The sequence below is a fragment of the Buteo buteo genome, chromosome 6 (genome assembly GCF_964188355.1).
Source record: "Buteo buteo chromosome 6, bButBut1.hap1.1, whole genome shotgun sequence".
NCBI lineage: Eukaryota > Metazoa > Chordata > Aves > Accipitriformes > Accipitridae > Buteo > Buteo buteo.
In genome coordinates, this window is record NC_134176.1 from 19,688,959 (window position 1) to 19,708,236 (window position 19,278).

A 19,278-nucleotide genomic window follows, 5' to 3' on the forward strand; every position below is an offset into this window, starting at 1 on the left:
TTGTAAATCTTTAATTTAGGCAGCAAATACAGAGTAAAGATTTTACACAGATTTTTTTCAAAAGAACAACCACATGAATGTCTGAAAGTAAAGTAGTGAACTAAGGTATAAAGATAGATTATAGATTTGTTAATACCTAATTGGCTTTGATATTTTTTTAAGATGACCTTTTTGTCTGTTGAGATAACTTTACAGCCTGTTCTAGTAGCACATAAATTGCCAACTCTCAAGATCAATGAATAGGCAGCACTCTATTATAGGAGTCATTCTATAAAAGGAAAATTGTATACTATAATTTTCTGGGCTTGTATGTTACTCTGAAAGAGAAAAAAATAAATGGATGGAAAGCTTGTATTGCTTTTTATGGTTTCACTTCCATAGTTATCCAATTGAATGGAAAGCTGTTCACGCAGGCAAGTTCAGTATGTTTAGGCAACCTCTGTTATTAAAGAAATTGTGCATGTACAGAACCTAGCAGTTGAAAGCAGCAAGACTTTGTAATCCTGGAAACTGAGACTGTAACAGTTCTTAATATATGATTTTTCAAGAAGAAATAAGGAAAGAAACACTGGAAATCCATACGCTTGGAGTTTAAGATTTGAATTGAGACAGCAGGTGGAGCTGAAGGAGTTGTGCTTTTGAACAACTGCAGAAAGAACAGGATATGAATGAATCAAAGAAAGAGAAATGCAGAGCTTTTGTTATGTTATTTGATAAAGAAAAATTCCTGCAGGATACAGTCATGTTGCCTTCTAAAGAAAACTAAATTGTTTACAATGAGCATAAAGCATATATTAGAAAGTTATGAGAAAAGAATATTTGTCTGTGTTTAAATATTGAGCTGAAGTGGGATTTTTTTGTCAAAAAAAATATGTATCTGCAGACTTTTTATGTCAAGATTTTTGCATGTTTCATGGGGAGGCCTGAAGTTTTGGGGGGCAGATTTTTTTTTCTAAATTTTTATGGTTTACTTTTGATTTTAGAAGAAATGGTCAATTAAGAACTTAGAAACTAGGTTTGCATTTCAATTTCTTTCTTTTTTGGTTCATTAAAAGGATAAGATAAAGACTTTCATATAGTATACAGGAGGAATAACCCATTCAGTTTTACATTCAATTTTATTATGAATTTCATAGGAATCTCTATCTGAGGTTATAGATTATTTCAGAGTTCTCTCACTGCTGGGAATGATGCCAGATAGATTGTTTAAGCAGCATGGATCTTTATCCATGGCATGCAAGTGCTATTGACTTAGAAAAGTCCATGTTTCTCTTCAGTGCAAAGAACCATGAGATGGCAGGTAACAAGAAGAAAAAAGTAGAAGTAAACAGAATTATTATACTCAAGTGTAGAAAATATGTGAGAAAATTTAAACAATATGAAATATTTGCATGATCATGATCTAACTTTGAAGGCTGTTATTTCAGTTTTATTTTTGTGTTTGTTTATATAATTAAAATTATTCATAATGAGTATACCACAGTCATACATATTTTTAACGAGAAAAACCTGACTTTTTTGCAGGGAGATTTATTTATATTTTACATTTTTCTAAGTCTAATATTTGGAAAGTTTTTAAATCTCATGAGTGCAATGAAGGCTGCACAGTTATACAGTAATGAAACAAGGAAAATGTTTTCACCTTTTGCTGCGCAAGGTAAGTTCTTCTCCTAAATATTTGGAGTATTAATTCTAAAACAATTAAGGAAAACAGAACACCTGAAGGAAATGAAAAGAAGTTGAGATGTCCTGGATGCTGCAAAGTTAAGTAAAACAGTACCAGACTAACAGAGATCATGATGATATTACTATAAAGTCAGGGTCAGTAGGCTGTGGAGTTCTAGGTGGTAGCACTGTATTGTCTGATGTACTATGAGCTCCTCCAGCTGTTAGAAGAAATCTCTAGCCATTCACCCTACCTGCTTGCTGTTACTGCCTCTCATTATTTCTCTGTTACTCATACTCATATATCTCCACTCACTTATTTATGTCATACATTTTACAGATTTCTGTCCCTGGTGATGGCTATAGATCTTTTTTATTTCTCATGATAGACCAAGGAAGGGAAACCAAAGCACCAAGGATTTTTTCTTGTTCCTGTTGGGAAGTAGATGTGGTGATTCTTTTTCATTCCTGCTAGATAGCAGAGGATCTCCCATCGACAAACTGAAAAAAAGGAAACTTCATCAGTAGCCTCTGAGCTGGTAGACATTCAGATGATCCTTTGCCTTTTTCTCCTGACCTGAGATAGGTCGATGGTCCTTGAAAAGAGAGTGAAACATATGGCAGATCAGATGATGTTGGGATGATCAGATAAGCATCCACTCAGCTTTTTGCCATGAACTGAAAGTAGCTTTTGAAGTGTTATTTTTAGTGAATTATTTCAAAGGACTTAACTGTTTCAAGCACTATGTTTTTGTTTGTCTTGCTATCTGCTGCACACAATCTGTGATAGCCCTGTTTGAGATGCTTTATTTTCCAGTTGGGTCTGGAAGTGACTTCATAACCTAAGTGATTGATCAGTTGATATTACTCTGGTATAATGTATTCAGGATCTTAAGTCTGCAGCAGGATTAAACTGAAGGAGAAATTTTTTATGAAAAAAATTTTTGAAACACAATGCTCAGACTGAGATGTCAATGAAAATGATAGATCTGAAATGTAATTTTGTGTATTTTAGAGTTTATATTTGCAAAGTTTTACAGATCTGAAATTTTCAGTTCAAGATGTCTACTTTTAAAACTAAAACTTAAATAAGAGACTTGTAGATGTTGTAGGCACGGTACTTTTGAACAGGGTTCACAGTGGCAAAAAGGAATTGTCAGTATAAAATCTTTCTTAGACTGTTCATCTATGTAATGTAGCCATCCTAAAATATTTTGTAAATACAGTAACTTAAAGAGTGTATAATCATTTCAGAAATATGAATTGATTAGCTCACATGCAAACATAATTGTATTAAGTAGTTTAACCCCCCCCCCCTTAATTTGTATTATTTTTCTCTTGCCTAATCTTGATTTAAAAGATAGAGGATTTTTGACTTTTGAAGACTTCCAGAGAGCCTTCAATTCTGTTTCTCCTAAGTTATCTGAAAAAAATCATAGTCGAAGCCTTCACGTAAGATTAACAGAGCAGGCTTTTTGTTGTGTATATTTCAGTTAATTGAAATTATTAGATTCTCTCATGCAGCTGAAGTTATAAGCTTCAGCACATTAGTGTTCCAGTGCTTTTAATAATAAATATTATAAATATAAATAATATGTGTAAATAATATAAATTGTATAAATAGAAATAATAAAAACAATAACTATAATTAAAATAATAAATATTACCAGATACAGAAAGTAATTTGTTGCCTGTACTGTTTCTTAAGAAGCCTAAAATTATTTACTTTTACATTTTCCTCCTGTAATCAGGAAATCTGCATTCAACAGCTGTCTCTTCAAAAATTCAGTTAAACTGTAGTGTATATTGCAAGGCAGTAGTGGTGAGTTTTCTTGCAAGGTGAGATTGACTCAGAAGTGAAAGGATAAAATTTTGAGAGTAATTTGCAGATCATAAAAAATTGGTCTTACCTCTGCAGTTGCCAGTAAACATTATTTAAAAAATGTTTTGGAAAACATTGCATTGCAAAGCCTAAAACTTCCTTCTTGTGATGTGAATGTTTTGTTTGGAAGTAACTCAGTCATTGAGAAAAGCCTTCACTTTTGAAGACATGGCATCAGATAGCTTGCTGAGCACCATCTTTAAAAGGTGGTGTTGGATTTTGGTTTGGTTTTCTTTTTTGCAGTTATCTGGAGTCATAGTACAAAGCATTATAGCAGAACAGGAATTGGTCCATACATCTTTCAAGCCACTGGCATACAATAACAAAATCAAAGTGTAGAGTGACTAATGTCTTCTTAGATGATAATCTTGTGGTTTTGCACTAAAGACGTAATGTATTTTGGGGAGAGTAATTATTTTAAGAAGGCTTGAAAAGTTATGTGGTATATTTTTCTTAATGTCCAAGTGATTTTACTATCACTTTTTGGTATATTGTCAAGAAATGAATAGGAAAATGTAGGTAGAATAGCTTCAGGTATTATCCTTTCAAAATATTTTATTTCAAGGACTTCTATGAAGGGCCTAATGTTCAATTTTTCTGTACAGTGATTAAAATGTTTTTCTTGAATATTAATGCTTTTTAGGTCAGAAAAGCATATGTTTTATTTTGCATTTTTACATATATTTTTTCATTATCTTTCTCATTTGAAAAATTGTCAAATAAATTCAGACTTAGCTTCATATTGTAAAATAGTTCTGAAAACTTTTGACCCATCTTTCTGTCAATGAAACTCCCCAATTTCAAATCTAAATGATAATAATGATGAATTTAATAAATGAAGTAAAGTTCAACCAAATGTTATGGTATACTATGTATCTAGTAAAGAAGACAAGTCACGATCAACAGTGGCTCTAATGCTAGCATATTAGTCTGTAAATATCAGAGTCCAGCAAATGAAACTTGTGATTGCATATTTATGAATGAGGTATGGAACCTGAAGAGAAACATAGAAAAATTTCTTTTTCAGGAAGAGGTTTGCATGTTTCTTTGGCTACTCTTGAAAGAAATTGCACAGTAGTATTGTGTAATACAGATTTCTTTAGGACTGAACAGGCCAAATCTGCATGGAACTCTTTAGAATTGTAATTTGAAATCAGAGTCCTAAATCCTCTTTTAGGTATACATCCTTTTTGGATATTTCTTTTAACTCTTGGTATGTATGTTGAACTTTATGTAGGGAAACAGAGCTAAGACTTTTGTCCTAAATTGAGCTGTACAGTTGGATTAAAACTGTATGAAAAGAAAACCAGAGGAAATATTTTGGACATAGATATTTGTCAGAAGTTTCAATGTATTTGTGGCACAAAATCCATATGAAAATGGATTGCTAAAACAAACAGTGTATATAATTTTGTATTTGCAGATATGTTTCTTGTTCTTCTTTCTTTTCAGTACAGAGACCAAAATTAAGTTTTGGGACTGAACATAGTTTTAAAATATTTCTTTCATGTTCAATAAAATCATTTACAATACACATACATGTAAGATGTTTAGCATCTTTAGGTGTGACGACTCTAAACAAGTATGAGTTCTAAAATTATATCTATATTAGCAATTAATACAGCACATAAGAATCAGGTCTGCAGAGCAAGAAGTTCATGCTGGGGATCCGGTATCTGTGTGACATTCATTGAGGGAGTTACTTGGACTAATTCTAGTCTGGGCAACAGACTGATTAATTACTGGACGTTGGAGTGCTTTGAGTGCATGCCGGGAACATGTCTTTCGGTTTAATTCCATCTGGAAGGAATGCAGTTTGTATACTGTGATCGCTGAGATTTTAACCATAGTACAATCAGTGGGGAAGACTGGGAGATTCAACTCAAAAGAGCATTCAAAATCTTAAGTAAAACATAGTGACAGATTAACACAAGGAAAAAAAAAAACTTAATTAGAAAAGCTAATTTCAGAGCTTCAGGAAATTATTATATGAAAAGGGTATTTCATGTTTGTGGAAATACTATCTCCAAACCATGTCAGGTACTGGTGGGTTCCTTTAATTTGGAGGGTTGCATGTATTATTTTCTTACACTTTAAATTAAGTAAAATGTTACAGAATAAGCTAAGTCTGTGGTTAGCGTCTCAAAGGCTAAAAGGGAAGGAACGGGAAGTGGGAATAAAAGGCACATACATAATACTTAGCTTCTCTACTTACCATACAGAGCAAGGAATTATTTTCTGCTATAGAGTGTAATTCTCAACATATTCTTAGATATAAAAATGAAAACAAGTGTATTCAAGCTACGCAGAACACAAGGAAGGAAGAATATCAGTAATTGATTTATGTTAAGAATGAAGGGCCGCACCAAAGTAATTTAGCTTTCAGACCAAGTAGACTTGATTTGTAGGTGCATAATGAGGCATCCATACATGTTGAATAGATTTTAACAAACTTGAGGCTTGAAAATAGAATTGTTGTATTTATCATTCATATTTTTTATTCATATTAAAATAGTCTTAAAATGTTTAATATAATACAGTAAGAAGCTAAAGAATAACAGATTATTTTTCTAACCTACCTGTAAACAACTCTTATGCTCAAAATCTTTTTATGGCTACAAAGAACACACACCTGATACATAAAGCCAATATTTATTTTTACTGTAACTGAAATCTTAGCAGTCTAGTCAAAGAATTATTATTAGTACAGATTTAATAATTGAAAAAAAAAGAAAGAAAAATAAAATAAAGAATACTATGCTACATAAAGTCTCAATGCAGTTAACTGTGTTACACACCTCTTAACATCTACCCCTTCTTCTGTTATTATTCTCAGTCTTCCACTGTCCCTCTCAGTCCTGAGGTTGACAGGTTCAAGGCAGGCATGGCAGGGTGAATTGCCATTATCCTGACTTCTTCACCAGAGGGAGTATGATACTCATATCGATGTTTTCTTGTCTGTCACTCTAGCATCCACTTCGGGTTGGTTTTGTATGTTTTCCAACACAGTTTACACCTTCCTCTTTCTTCATTGGTCTGCAAGCCCACATTGCATCCAGATTCACTATATGTGGCATATGTTACATATTTCAGATACTTGTTCTTTGCTCTCTTTGTCATCCATAAACCCACTTTTTTCCAGCTCCTGTGTCTGCATGTCTTTAACTGACCATTGGTGAGTTGTTTATAGTCTTGGTCCTCCAGTGTTAGCCTGTGCCCTGTATCTTAACATCCCATGCCTGTGCTCCTCTACTCTATATGCTATGTCTTTACATCTGAAGGGCTCTGCTATCCTGCCAGGTCTACATTTCTCTACATCATTATCTTAAACTCATAAATATTTCATTTTACATAGAAGACATTTTTGTTACTACTGTCTGTATAAAGCTATGTTTATACTGTATAAAGGTAAGAAGAACAAATTAGACATAGCCATCTGGTCCTTAAAAGAACTGCTGTTACAGATAAAGCGAGTAAAATCTCCATGCAGGTCAAGCAAGTTCAGACAGTCTGACAAGCCTCAGTCCTCAGGCCTTGCAACTCAGTATAGAGTTTGTGGCCTGTTATTAGCAATGGCTTACTGTATTTACTGGAATACAGGGCTATGAAACATACAGTTAATATCTCTGCTTTACTTTAACATTGTATATTCTTTTATAAATGTGTAAAGATGTAGTGAATTAATTTGAATTGGTAATACAGCTTCAGGATGGAGTGGTGGTGTTAAATACTCTATTTTATGAAAGGAAAAAGATACCTCATTCAGCAGTGTTTCTAAGTATAACATGTGGGTGGTTTGTTGTTGTGGTTTTTTTAATTCCATGGGAATAGGAACAAACATAAATATATTTTCATCTCATACTGATAAAAGAATACTTAATGTAGATGTTCTTTCTCCTGAGGGATTGTTTTCTTACAGATGCCAGTAATATACTGCACTTAGCTGTTGCTAAAGTTTGCAAAATGTGGGTGAGTTTTTAGTTCATATTTGATTGTATTAAATGACCATAATCTTGCCTGAACAGTAGCATAACATTTATTGTTTCTGAGCTAATAATTGCAGTTATATTGAACAAAATGCTCAAGTGCTTATCATGCACCTGGTGTGCACCTGATTAGAATGCCATTGTACCATAAAAACTCAACATTCTTGACACAGGAGTTGCAGAAGTACCTGCTAAGGTAAATGGTGTGATGATATGTTCTTTCATGATGGGGCTTTTTGTAATGGGTACCACACACAAGAATTTCTTTATAATAATGCTGCTGCTCTGCATGTAGCTACATGGATATGAAATGTGACAAGTCCTTTGCAATAATAATTTCTGATAAATGGCTGTCTGTAAGTGAACATGTCTTTTAAAGCTGGATTCAAATTCTTAAAAAAATATTTCAAGTATTGTTTTGCTTTTTTGTTGTGAATATGAACGTAATTTGAATTATACAATATCATTAATTACTGCTGCTGAAAATGTTTTTATCTTAGCTGTACCATTTGTTTAGAAAAAATAGGTTATTTGTATGCCAAATCCTTAGACCATGATAATGGAAATAGTGACAGAAGTAAGCTGAAAACCAATCGCATGTGAATGTGAGTGAACCTATAAATGATGAAAAATGTCTTACAAACCAAAAGTGGACAGAAAAGTCTCATACAGTTTTTAAAGCTAGCAAGCATAGATCAGATCTTGAGGAAGAAAAGAAGGCATTCATGATCTGCATTTTATGCTGCTGTGCCTTTAGATTGATAGGATCACACACTAGAGGTATATTAGTACTTTTCTATGTATTGGTACTTTCCATACGAAAAATGACCTAATTGTCTCGTATTTCTTTCATGTAATTATCTAGTAATGAGAAAATAACCTGTTTTTCAGAGCTACCCCACAGAAGAAATCTTATGCTCTTTTATGCAAGTTTGATTTATAGACATGTACTGCAGAGCACAGTGAATATGAGACATTCATCTTCCTATGGCTAGTTGCCATGGAAACATAGTACACAGTACAATGTCATTCCAGCTCTGGTGATGCCTGCAGTAGTTTATTCCTTTGTTGTTCTTGTTTCTTAAGCAACTGTCTTGCAGCCTTTCATATTATCACACTTCATCACCTATACAAGTCATTTTCCTTATCTCCTGAGAACCATCTCTAACAGAAAAGATCCGTTTTTTGCCTACACGTGCATATCAGTTTATGTACTTTTTTTTCAAATCGTGGGTTAAAAGCTTGTCTCATGCCCACAAATAATATACCATTGCCCTAAAACTGGTAAAAGAATATGGTAAACCAGACTGAACATCAAAGCGTAAAGGACCTGGCTCAGCATCTTTATTTACTACCTCCTATCAGGGACTGGAGTTAAGAATGTTTTTCTGTAACCAGTATCTCACTCTAGGAAGACAGAAAGTAAAAATAATCCAACAGATTCTCTTACCTGTCCTTAGCTGGCATTTGTGAGGTTGGCAACAATCCAACACCTGTCTTATAATATTGTCCTGGTTTCAGCTGGGATAGAGTTAATTTTCTTTGTAGTAGCTGGTATAGTGTTTTGTTTTGGATTTAGTATGAAAAGAATGTTGGTAACGCACTGATGTTTTCAGTTGTTGCTAAGTAGTGTTTGTACTAAGTCAAGGATTTTTCAGCTTCTCATGCATGGCTGGCAAGAAGTTTGGAGGGGCACAAGAAGTTGGGAGAGTATTGTTATTTTTTTATTATTATTATTATTATTATCATCATCATCATCATCATTATTATTATTTTCTTCCTTTCTGTCCTATTAAACTGTCTTTGTCTCAACCCATGAGTTTTACTTTTTTTCGATTCTCCCCCCCATCCCACTGGTTGGGGGGGGATGAGCAAGTGGCTGAGTGGTGCTTATTTGCGTCCTGGGGTTAAACCATGACAGTCCTTTTTGGTGCCCAACATTGGGCCCAACAGGTTGAGATAATGACAGATCTGACTGGAACACGTTAGAACAAATTTGTTATAGGCATTCATTATATTAGTTCAATAGTTGCTGGTCATAATGTCAATTTATTCGCTCTCAAAGTTGGTGTGCTTCTTCTTGAAGTTGTGTCCTGTAATACCTCACTTGCAGTGTATGCTCCCTGTTGTGCCATTTAGCACCCATGGGAACTGGGCTAAAGTTATGATGTTGTTGTACTTTGTAACACTGGCTTATGCTATGATAGAATTGCTGGTTGTGAAACTAATCTGGTATTTGTACTCAGCATTGCTGTCATCTCCGTTCTTTGGGAGCCATCTATCAGAAACTATTAATAATTACACCTTTTACCTTTTCTCCTCGGAGAGCCAGTCCATGGGGGAGACACATTTCTTCACCTTCCTCTTCTCCTCCAGGCAAATTATAACAGCTCTTGAGAATTTTTAATATCCTTGGGATGTTCAAACCAGCATGTTCCTATTTCTGTATCTCCTAAATGTGTTCCAGGTCTTGTTTAAGGTTAAACAACTATTTAAGAATATCACCCAGAGATCTGCCCCGAGACTAGATAATCATGGGTGACATGGCATGTGGGAAAATATGGGCAGGTATCTGGTGAACTTCTCACCTCCAAAGGTTTGGAACTTTGCTCCCAAACAACTGCAGGACCCTGATACAGTGATAGAATATTTGAAAGGAAAATGCTGTGGCTATTCCAAAGACACACAACTTACCACACTGCTGGGTCCTGCCCATTATCTACCAAACACTGCTCAATATTATGGAGCACCCTCAGAGAGAAGGGAGGGAAAACGGACCAAAAGGCACTGCAGCTACTCCAGCCCCGGTGATAAGCACTGCGGCTACTCCAATCCCACCTACAGGCACTGCAGCTACTCCATAGCCCGTGACAGGCACTGCAGGTGAACCAAGAACCAACCTGTGCCAGTATCAGTTGCCCCTATACAGAAGAAGAAATATACAAAAAAATCGGTTCACTTAGTAAGGGATGAAGATGAACCAGGGTCCTCATGAGAACAGAAGGAAGAGGCAGAACCAGAGGTAATCGCCCGATCCGTGTCCCTGAGTGAGCTGTGGGATATGCGAAAAGATTTCAGCTGTTGTCCAGGTGAGCACATTGTCATCTGGCTGCTCCTATGCTGGGACAATGGGGCCAGTAGCCTGGAATTAGAGGGTAGAGAAACCAAGCAGTCGGAATCACTTTCTAGGGAAGGGGGCGTTGACAAGGCAATTGGAAAAGGGACGCAAGCCCTCAACCTCTGGAGGTGACTTCTGTCAGGCGTGAAGGAAAGGTACCCCTTCAAGGAAGATGTTATATGTGAACCAGGCAAATGGACCACTGTGGAGAGAGGCATCCACTATCTGAGGGAATTAGCCATGCTAGGGATTATTTATTATGACCTGGACAACACAAAACTACTCAGAGATCCAAAGTCCAATGCATGTGACCCATGTGGTGGAAGTTTGTACGGAGCACACCATCATTGTATGCCAACCCATTGGCAGTACTGAGCTGGAAGGACAAAGAGACACTGATGGTGGATGAAATGGGTCACTGTCTCTGGCAATACAAAGAAAATCTCTCTTCCTCCCTACAAGCCTCATCTTGGCTGTGGAAAAACTGTCCGAAATGTCCAAAACCTGATCAAACTGATCAAAAAGTCCTACTCCCCACCTGTATCTCAGCTATTAGGAGTGAGTGGTCCTCTGCTCAAGAGAGAGAATATAGAGCGTACACACCATGGGGTACCCTGTGGTTTTACCTGTGTGACCATGGAGAGGACATGAAGTGGGATGGAAAACCTACCTTGACCCTAGATGCATGGGTACATGAGTTGCGAGGAAAAGCAACCACAAAAGGGGATTCTTCCAGGAAAAATGCTGCTCCGGTTTCCAGCAGGCAATTCCACAGGCAGAGTAGAAGGGCTGATCTTATGTCTGATCCTCTTGAAGGGACTTCTAATTTATTTTTACAAAAAGTGAGTAATGAATACTCTGACTGGGATTAGAGGGGCCTTATCTCCAGCCAGGTGGAGGAAAGGGACAACTGGATTTATTGGGCTGTGTGGATTTGATGGCCTGGCACATTAGACCCACAGGAGTGTAAGGCTCTGGGAGACACCAGTGCACAGTGTACCCTAATGCCATCAAGTTATAAAGGGGCAGAACCCATCTGTATTTCTGGTGTGATGGGGGGGGTCCCACAGCCAACTGTATTGGAGGCTGAAGTGAGTCTAACTGGGAATGAGTGGCAGAAACACCCCATTGTGACTGACCCAGAGGCTCCGTGCATCTTTGGCATAGACTGTCTCAGAAGAGAGTATTTTAAGGACCCGAAGGGGTATAGATGGGCTTTTGGTATAGCTGCCTTGGAGGCAGAGGAAATTGAACAGCTGTGTACCCTGCCACGTCTCTCCGAGGACCCTTCGGTTGTGGGGTTCCTGCAGGCTGACGAACAACAAGTGCCAATTGCTACCACAATGGCGTACCAGCAGCAATAGCACGTGAACCGAGACTCCCTGATTCCCATCCACAAGCTGATTCATCGACTGGAGAGCCAAGGGGCGATCAGCAAAACTCGCTCACCCTTTAACAGTCCCATATGGCCAGTGCGACAGTCTAATGGAGAGTGGAGACTAACAGTTGACTATCGTGGCCTGAATGAAGTCACGCCGCCGCCGAGTGCTGCCTTGCTGGGCAGGCTAGAACTTCAATATGAATTGGAGTCAAAGGCAGCCAGGTGGTACACCACAACTGGTATCACTAATGTGTTTTTCTCAATCCCTTTGGCAGCAGAGTGCTGGCTGCAGTTTGCTTTCACTTGGAGGGGTGTCCAGTACACCTGGAATTGACTGCCCCAGGGGTGGAAACACAGCCCCACCATTTGCCATGGGCTAATCCAGACTGCACTGGAGAAGGGTGAGGCTCCAGAACACCTCAGTGCATTGATGACATCATCATATGGGGCAACACAGCAGCAGAAGTTTTTGAGAAAGGGAAGAAAATAATCCAAATACTTCTGAAAGCTGGATTTGCCATAAAATAAAGTAAGGTCAAGGGATCTGCAGATGGCAAGATGGATGTCATCAAATCCCGATGGATGTCAGATCCCAATGGATGTGATCAACAAGATAGAAGCTATGTCTCCAACTAATAAAAAGGAAACACAGGCCTTCTTAGGCATTGTGGGTTTTTGGAGAGTGCATATCCCAAATTACAGTCTGATTGTAAGCCCTCTCTATCAAGTGGCCCAGAAGAAGAACAATTTTAAATGGGGCCCTGAGCAACAGCAAGCCTTTGAACAAATTAAACGGGAGATTGTTCATGCAGTAGCTGTTGGGCCAGCCCGGGGTGGACAAGATGTTGAAAATGTGCTCTATAGCGCAGCTGGGGAGAATGGCCCTACCTGGAGTCTCTGGCAGAAAGCACCCAGGGAGAGCTGAGTTTGACCCCTGGGGTTTTGGACTCAGGGTTATCAAAGATCTGAGGGTCACCATACACCAACTGAAAAGGAGATATTGGCAGCATATGGAGTTTGAGCTGCCTCCAAAATGGTTGGTACTGAAACACAGCTCCTATTAGCACCCTGACTGCCGGTGCTGGGCTGGATGTTCAAAGGGAAGGTTCCCTCTACACATCATGCAACTGATGCTATGTGGAGTAAATGGGTTGTGCTGATCACACAACAAACTCGAATAGGAAACCTATTGCCCAGGAATTTTGGAAGTGCTCATGGACTAGCCAGAAGGCAAAGATTTTGGTATATTGCCAGAGGAGGAGGTTACGTATGCTGACGAGGCCCGCTGTATAATAAACTGCCAGAAAATGAGAGGTAATATGCCCTGTTTACTGATGGGTCCTGTCACACTGTAGGAAAGCATCGGAGGTGGAAGGCTGCTGTCTGGAGTCCTATACGACAAGCTGCAGAAACTGCTGAAGGAGAAGGTGAATTGAGTCAGTTTGCAGAGGTGAAAGCCATCCAGCTAACTTTAGATATTGCTGAATGAGAAAAGTGGCCACTGCTCTATCTCTATACTGACTCAGGGGTGGTGGCAAATGCCTTGTGGGGGTGGTTACAGCAATAGAAGCAGAGCAACAACCAGATATGTTTGGATTTTTTTTTTTACTTTAATCAGTAGAATAGAATAGAATAGAATAGACTAGACTAGACTAGACTAGACTAGAATAGAATAGAATGGAATAGAATAGAATGGAATAGAATAGACTGTTTCAGTTGGAAGGGACCTACTACAATCTTCTAGTCCAACAGCCTGACCAACTCAGGGCTGGCCAAGTTAAAGCATGTTAAGGGCATTGTCCAAATGCCTCCTAAACACTGACAGGCTTGAGGCATCAACCACCTCTCTAGGAAACCTGTTCCAGTGTTTGACCACCCTCTCGGTAAAGAAATGCTTCCTAATGTCCAATCTAAACCTCCCCTGGCACAGCTTTGAACCTTTCCCATGTGTCCTATCACTGGATACCTGGGAGAAGAGCTCAGCACCTCCCTCTCCACTTCCCCTCCTCAGGAAGGTGCAGAGAGCAATGTGCCTGATGATTGCATTGTTCTTTAAATGCCTTTCAACAGTACCCAGTAAAATCTTCTCCCTAATTTTTCCAGGAACTGAGGTTAGACTAACAGGTCTGTAGCTCTCTGGGTCTGCCCTCACGCCCTTTTTGTGAATTGCAATAACACTGGCTAGCTTTCAGTCAGCAGGGACCTCCCCAGACTCTCAAGACCTTTGATGGATGGTAGAGAGGGGTCCTGCCACAACATCCGCTAGCTCCTTCAGAACTCTGGGATGAATCCCATCAGGCCCCATGGACTTGTGGACATTCATCTGGTACGGCTGGTCCCTTACAATTTCAGTGTCCACAAATGGAAAGTCATAGTTCCCACACTCGTGGTCCTCTGACTCAGGGGACTGGGCAGCCCAAGGTCTATCAATATTGTTAAAGACTGAGGCAAAAACTGCACTGAATAGAGTAGAATAATATAGTATGAATAGTATGAATAGTAGAGAATATAAATAGCAATAACTCTACAGCAGCAAAGAAGTGTTTGCAAAGTCTAGGGTCCCTTTATAGTAGAAAAAAAGCTGTGACAAAAATAAAAATGAGCCACTCTACGGCATAATAAAAAGAACAGCCTTCTGTCAAATTGTTATCCAGTTTTCTTTGGTTTTAGATTTTGTTCTTTTTTCTTACAATCTCTGCTGCATTTTGAGAAAACGAATCAGCATCAGAGTTGCAACACAATTGAAAAGGGGATATTGTAATATTATGTCCTAACAAGACTTAAATTAATAGCTAGTTTAAAGAAATACCTGATGACAGCACTTGTTTTTAACATGACGGACTAAGTTATTACTTGATTTGATAAATGCTCTCAAGTTAATTGGCAGCAGGTACTGTTTATGACATAGCAACACAGTGTCCCTTTACTTCATTTTTAGTATTTTGTTTAAATTAGGCATAAAATATTATTAATAGCATTTAAATGATGTATGTGCTCTTAGCAATCTTTACATTCCGGAACTGGACAAAGTTTATCAAAGTGTTCGTGTTTCAGCTTTACAAGAATTTCTGTGAGTTTTTTTAACTGACTTCTTATAAGGCTTGTAGGATAATGGGTGTCCTCTCACTGATACCTTTGGAACTTACAGACTGGTTTCAGCAAAGTATCACAAAGAACTGAGATCAAATAAATAATTGGATTTCTGCAAATTTCATATAAATAGGTGAACAAAGAAGGAGAGATGCTATAAGTGCCCCCAACATAGGAAAGGACTGTTATGTGAGTTAATGAATCTTAACAGGCATCACAAAGTCTACTTGGAAGGAAGACCTTACAAAGGCCGAACTGTGGAGAAGCTTTAGACAAAGATTTCATCATAGACTCTAATGTCAGTCAATCATAAGATGCAAATCTACAGGAAATCAGCTATCGTTAGCTCAATTATTCACAGAATTTTTTGTTTAATACAATTTATAACTATTGTATTCTTTTGTTGTAATATTTCCCTCAGAAGTTTGAAAAGCATAATGCCATAAATCCTGAAATATTTAATAATCAAAGATGATTTCTGAATTTTTAAAGCATATCCACTGAATTTTTCCTCCAGATCTTTTGTACATTGTGCAAATTCTCTTAAAATAAGTTTGATAACAAGAGAAGATTCCCTTTTAATAATGGAATCCTAGGAAAAATAAGATTACAGATACCCTTGAGCATGTGTTGCATCTTGTGGTTTAGTACATTGACGATACTACAAAAGAGGAGTCTTCAGTGAACAAATTCATACAGTCACAAAAAAGGTCCTAGCATAGCACAATGATGTACCATGACAAGAGGCAATGTGTACAAGTTGTGTTGGGGGAAATTCTGTCTGAATATGGAAAGAAAATCTTCATTGTTGAGGAGAATTAACGTTGGAATAGGTTACCCAGAGAAGTGGTGGAATGTCCCTTCCTGGAAATATTCAATGCCCAGCTTGACAGGGCCCTGGGTAACCTAATCTAAGACCCTACTTTCAACATAACTAGGTGATCTCCAGAAGTCCCTTCCAACCCAGAGTTTTGTATGATTCTATGTTTCTATGATTTCTGCTATAGCACAAGGACCTCAGAAGTCACAGGATATTCAGTAGCACTTGAGAGACTTAACTAGAGGGCTAGAGTCACACATTGCACTGGGCGATATACAAATACTTAGCAAAATACCGTTTCTTTCCCAAAGATCTTGTGAGTTACCACTGAGCAAATAGTAATACATATGAGAGGCAGTAGATTCCAGAACCTGAGTTCTTCTTTTCGTCTTAGAGAAACGAGCTATGTTTCTCTGGGTGCTGAGGACATTTTGAGAATGCAACACCTCCACAGTTTTACGACCTGTGGCATTTATCTCAGTTAGATAGAGATATGGAACTAACTATCCTTAATGTTTTTGGAAAATTATCTTAAGACTCAGAAATGTATGCACCTGTCATAGAACACAAACTGGAATGGTAAAAAGAAGTCAGTATGCCAAAGCAAAAGATTGTTCTGCATTAGATAGAGTTGGATTACTATCATTATGTGGGTTAGTAGTCCACATCAGGCCTGAGACTATGTTAGGTAAGATGTGTCTTATGCCAAAAAGACAGCAATAAATGGTGGGTTTTCTTCTCCCAACAAAGAATGTCTAGTATGACTATTTGGTGACGGAACAATATAGTTAAAAGAGTGATTGAGAGTGATTCACTGATGTGCTCTGGATAAAATTTCAAAGTGTTGAATTGTTGGCAATTGGAATCAATCAACAGATTTTGTTAACTTCATAACCAGTTCTTTTAACAAACTCTTTCTGTGGATTTGTGGTATGTATGCCTTTCCTTGCTTTTTCTCTTACAAATACAGTGCTTCTAATGTAAGAAAGACCATATGTGGCTTTCACACAGAACTTCAGTGTAATTCCCAGGGAGGTGGTACAGAGAAAGCTCTATTCAGTCCATTGATTCAGTGCAGTCAAGAGGATTCCATTTCCTGTCATTGTGAACAATTTTTAGATATTCCAAATAAAATGCTGGCCATTTAGGATCCTCTGTTAATATCATCCTTGAGACCCTGCAGTACTTACCTGCCACATATTCTGGAGAAACATACCCTCTTGTGCTATTATTTTGTTTGAAAAGAGCTTTCTGTGAAAAGGCCTTAATTGCCCCACTCTAGACTTCCTTCTCACAGACATGACCAGAAATTGTGGCTTCAGATTTGCTCACTCTGTTTATGTACTGTAGCAGTTGTAGGAAAGATAATTGATTCATGCTAAATTCTCTTTTCCTTTGCAAAAAAGATCTTTCATGACAATTTCTTACCCCATTGGTCTTTGGTTTCTAGACTCTTAAAGTCCTATAATTTCTAATTCTTTCATCCCATCCCACTCCATCCCTATGAATTCACAGCTCTTTTTTCCTATTTTTCTTTCTTTGTCTATGTTGGTTATTAACTAGGAATAGGAAAAAAACCCAACTTATTAGTGAGTAAAGTGCTCCATAATTATTCTTTATTTGGAACATCTGATGATGCCCATTCTGATAGGCAGGTAAAGGGGGAGGAAACTGTTTATTTGTCAGATATGCTGTTGTTATTCCCATATTTCTATAGAACAACATTCTTTTTCCTAGGAATCATGTCATGCTTTTTAGAAACTTTTCAATAATTCAAACTGTTAGTTTCCCATATGAAACTCATAGTTCCATTTAAACCAGGAACTGTCCCCCATCCAGGTCCTGTATCCTAGAATTGTACAACAGCTGTAATTGTAGTCTCTGCATTGAACGTAGACTCTTCTAAATCAATTCTTTTTATTTATTCATTTTCACAGCTTAGCCAAGGCTGTTGAAAGTTTTTTTCCAATTCTATCATCACATGATATGGCATCTGAGTAACCTGATGTGACCTCTTCTCATTATTTTTTATATTTGGATCCAGACAGGTATTAAAAAGACAAAATGAGCAGAAGAGCCTTTTGTCAAAATCTGATGTACCACCAATGCTCTATGTCCTCCGTTAGGACTACTTGGCATGACATAATCTTTCTGTCTTGATATCGGAAATGCCATGTATATGCTGTATGAGTATCGCAGGTGTATTCAATCTACTTCCAATCCTTACATGTGTTTTAACAAACACTAAATGTCTGAGAAATTCGTTCAACAGTTTGGATCATGGTTGTTTCTTTTTCAGGATGGTTTCCTCCAAGTTCATAGTCAAGTACCAATAGGCGTTAGACTTTTAAAGCACGTTGCTGATGTCCAGACTGTTGGTTAGGTGTGAAGCAGAGATTCCCCTCCTCTTTTCCTTCCACAATTCCAAATTTCTGCTAACAATCTAGAATTCATCAAGACTTCCTAGCTAGATAGGGTTGTGGGTTTTATCCACCGTGGAGTCGCTTATACCAGTTAAAGTGCTTTCTTTACAGAGTTTGACTAAATGTTTGAATCTTATAGGAATTATGAAAGAATTGGTTTGGGAACTGCAAACCAATTTCAACAAAACCGAAGTTTTGCTGGGTTATGATGTTTCAATCAATTACTTGATTGCCTTCCTATTGAAAGCCTGTTGTCAGAATTATGTAAGTAGAAGGCATCAGAATACATGTTCACTTTCCAAGCAGTAGAGCACATTCCTGGGGTTGCTTGGACACGTGCAGAGGTCATATTTCTTACACTCAAAAAAGCATAAGGAAACTGATTTGGATCTTCCTATCAAGGTAATGCATCGCTCCATATTGCCAAATAGCCTGCAGAAACAGATATGAAATTATTTCAAGTCCTTCATGATTTGAAGTCTTATTCTCCAAGCTAGTTACAAGTTTTTGCTGAAAGTAAGCCAAATTCCATACTTAGAATACAGTTTTACTGCTGAGAAATTGATCAAAGATCTCTGTAATTTAACTGGTAATTACATTTAGCAAAGCAAAAATAATGATCATTTTATAACTATCTTGTATTAAGGATTATTTTTTATTATTATTTAGTATATTCCTAGTCAGCTTGTCTACCGTGTTTTATCTGTGTGTTTTTGTCCCCTGATTATAAACTTCTAGTACTGTTAATCTCTTCTGGAATCAAATAATTTTAGGAAATGAGCAAATGAACAACCCTTGTTTTCTCAACAGATAGTTCTGATTCCTCTTGTCTACTGTAAATGACAGTGTGTCTTTTCTTCATCTAATAAATACTAAGCTGTTTGTCTCACACATCTAAATTGCAAACTTGGCA

The 19,278-nt window shown here is 37.5% G+C and overlaps 1 protein-coding gene across 1 annotated transcript in view; it reads left to right on the forward strand.

Annotated features, from left to right (window-relative positions):
- The window catches only part of EFCAB11 (EF-hand calcium binding domain 11), a 73,534-nt gene that overhangs the window by 7,040 nt on the left and 47,216 nt on the right, over positions 1-19,278 (forward strand). The window contains exon 4 of the mRNA XM_075031005.1: positions 3,026-3,097. Coding sequence (XP_074887106.1) covers positions 3,026-3,097 — 72 coding nt within the window. The remainder of the gene's footprint in view (positions 1-3,025; positions 3,098-19,278) is intronic.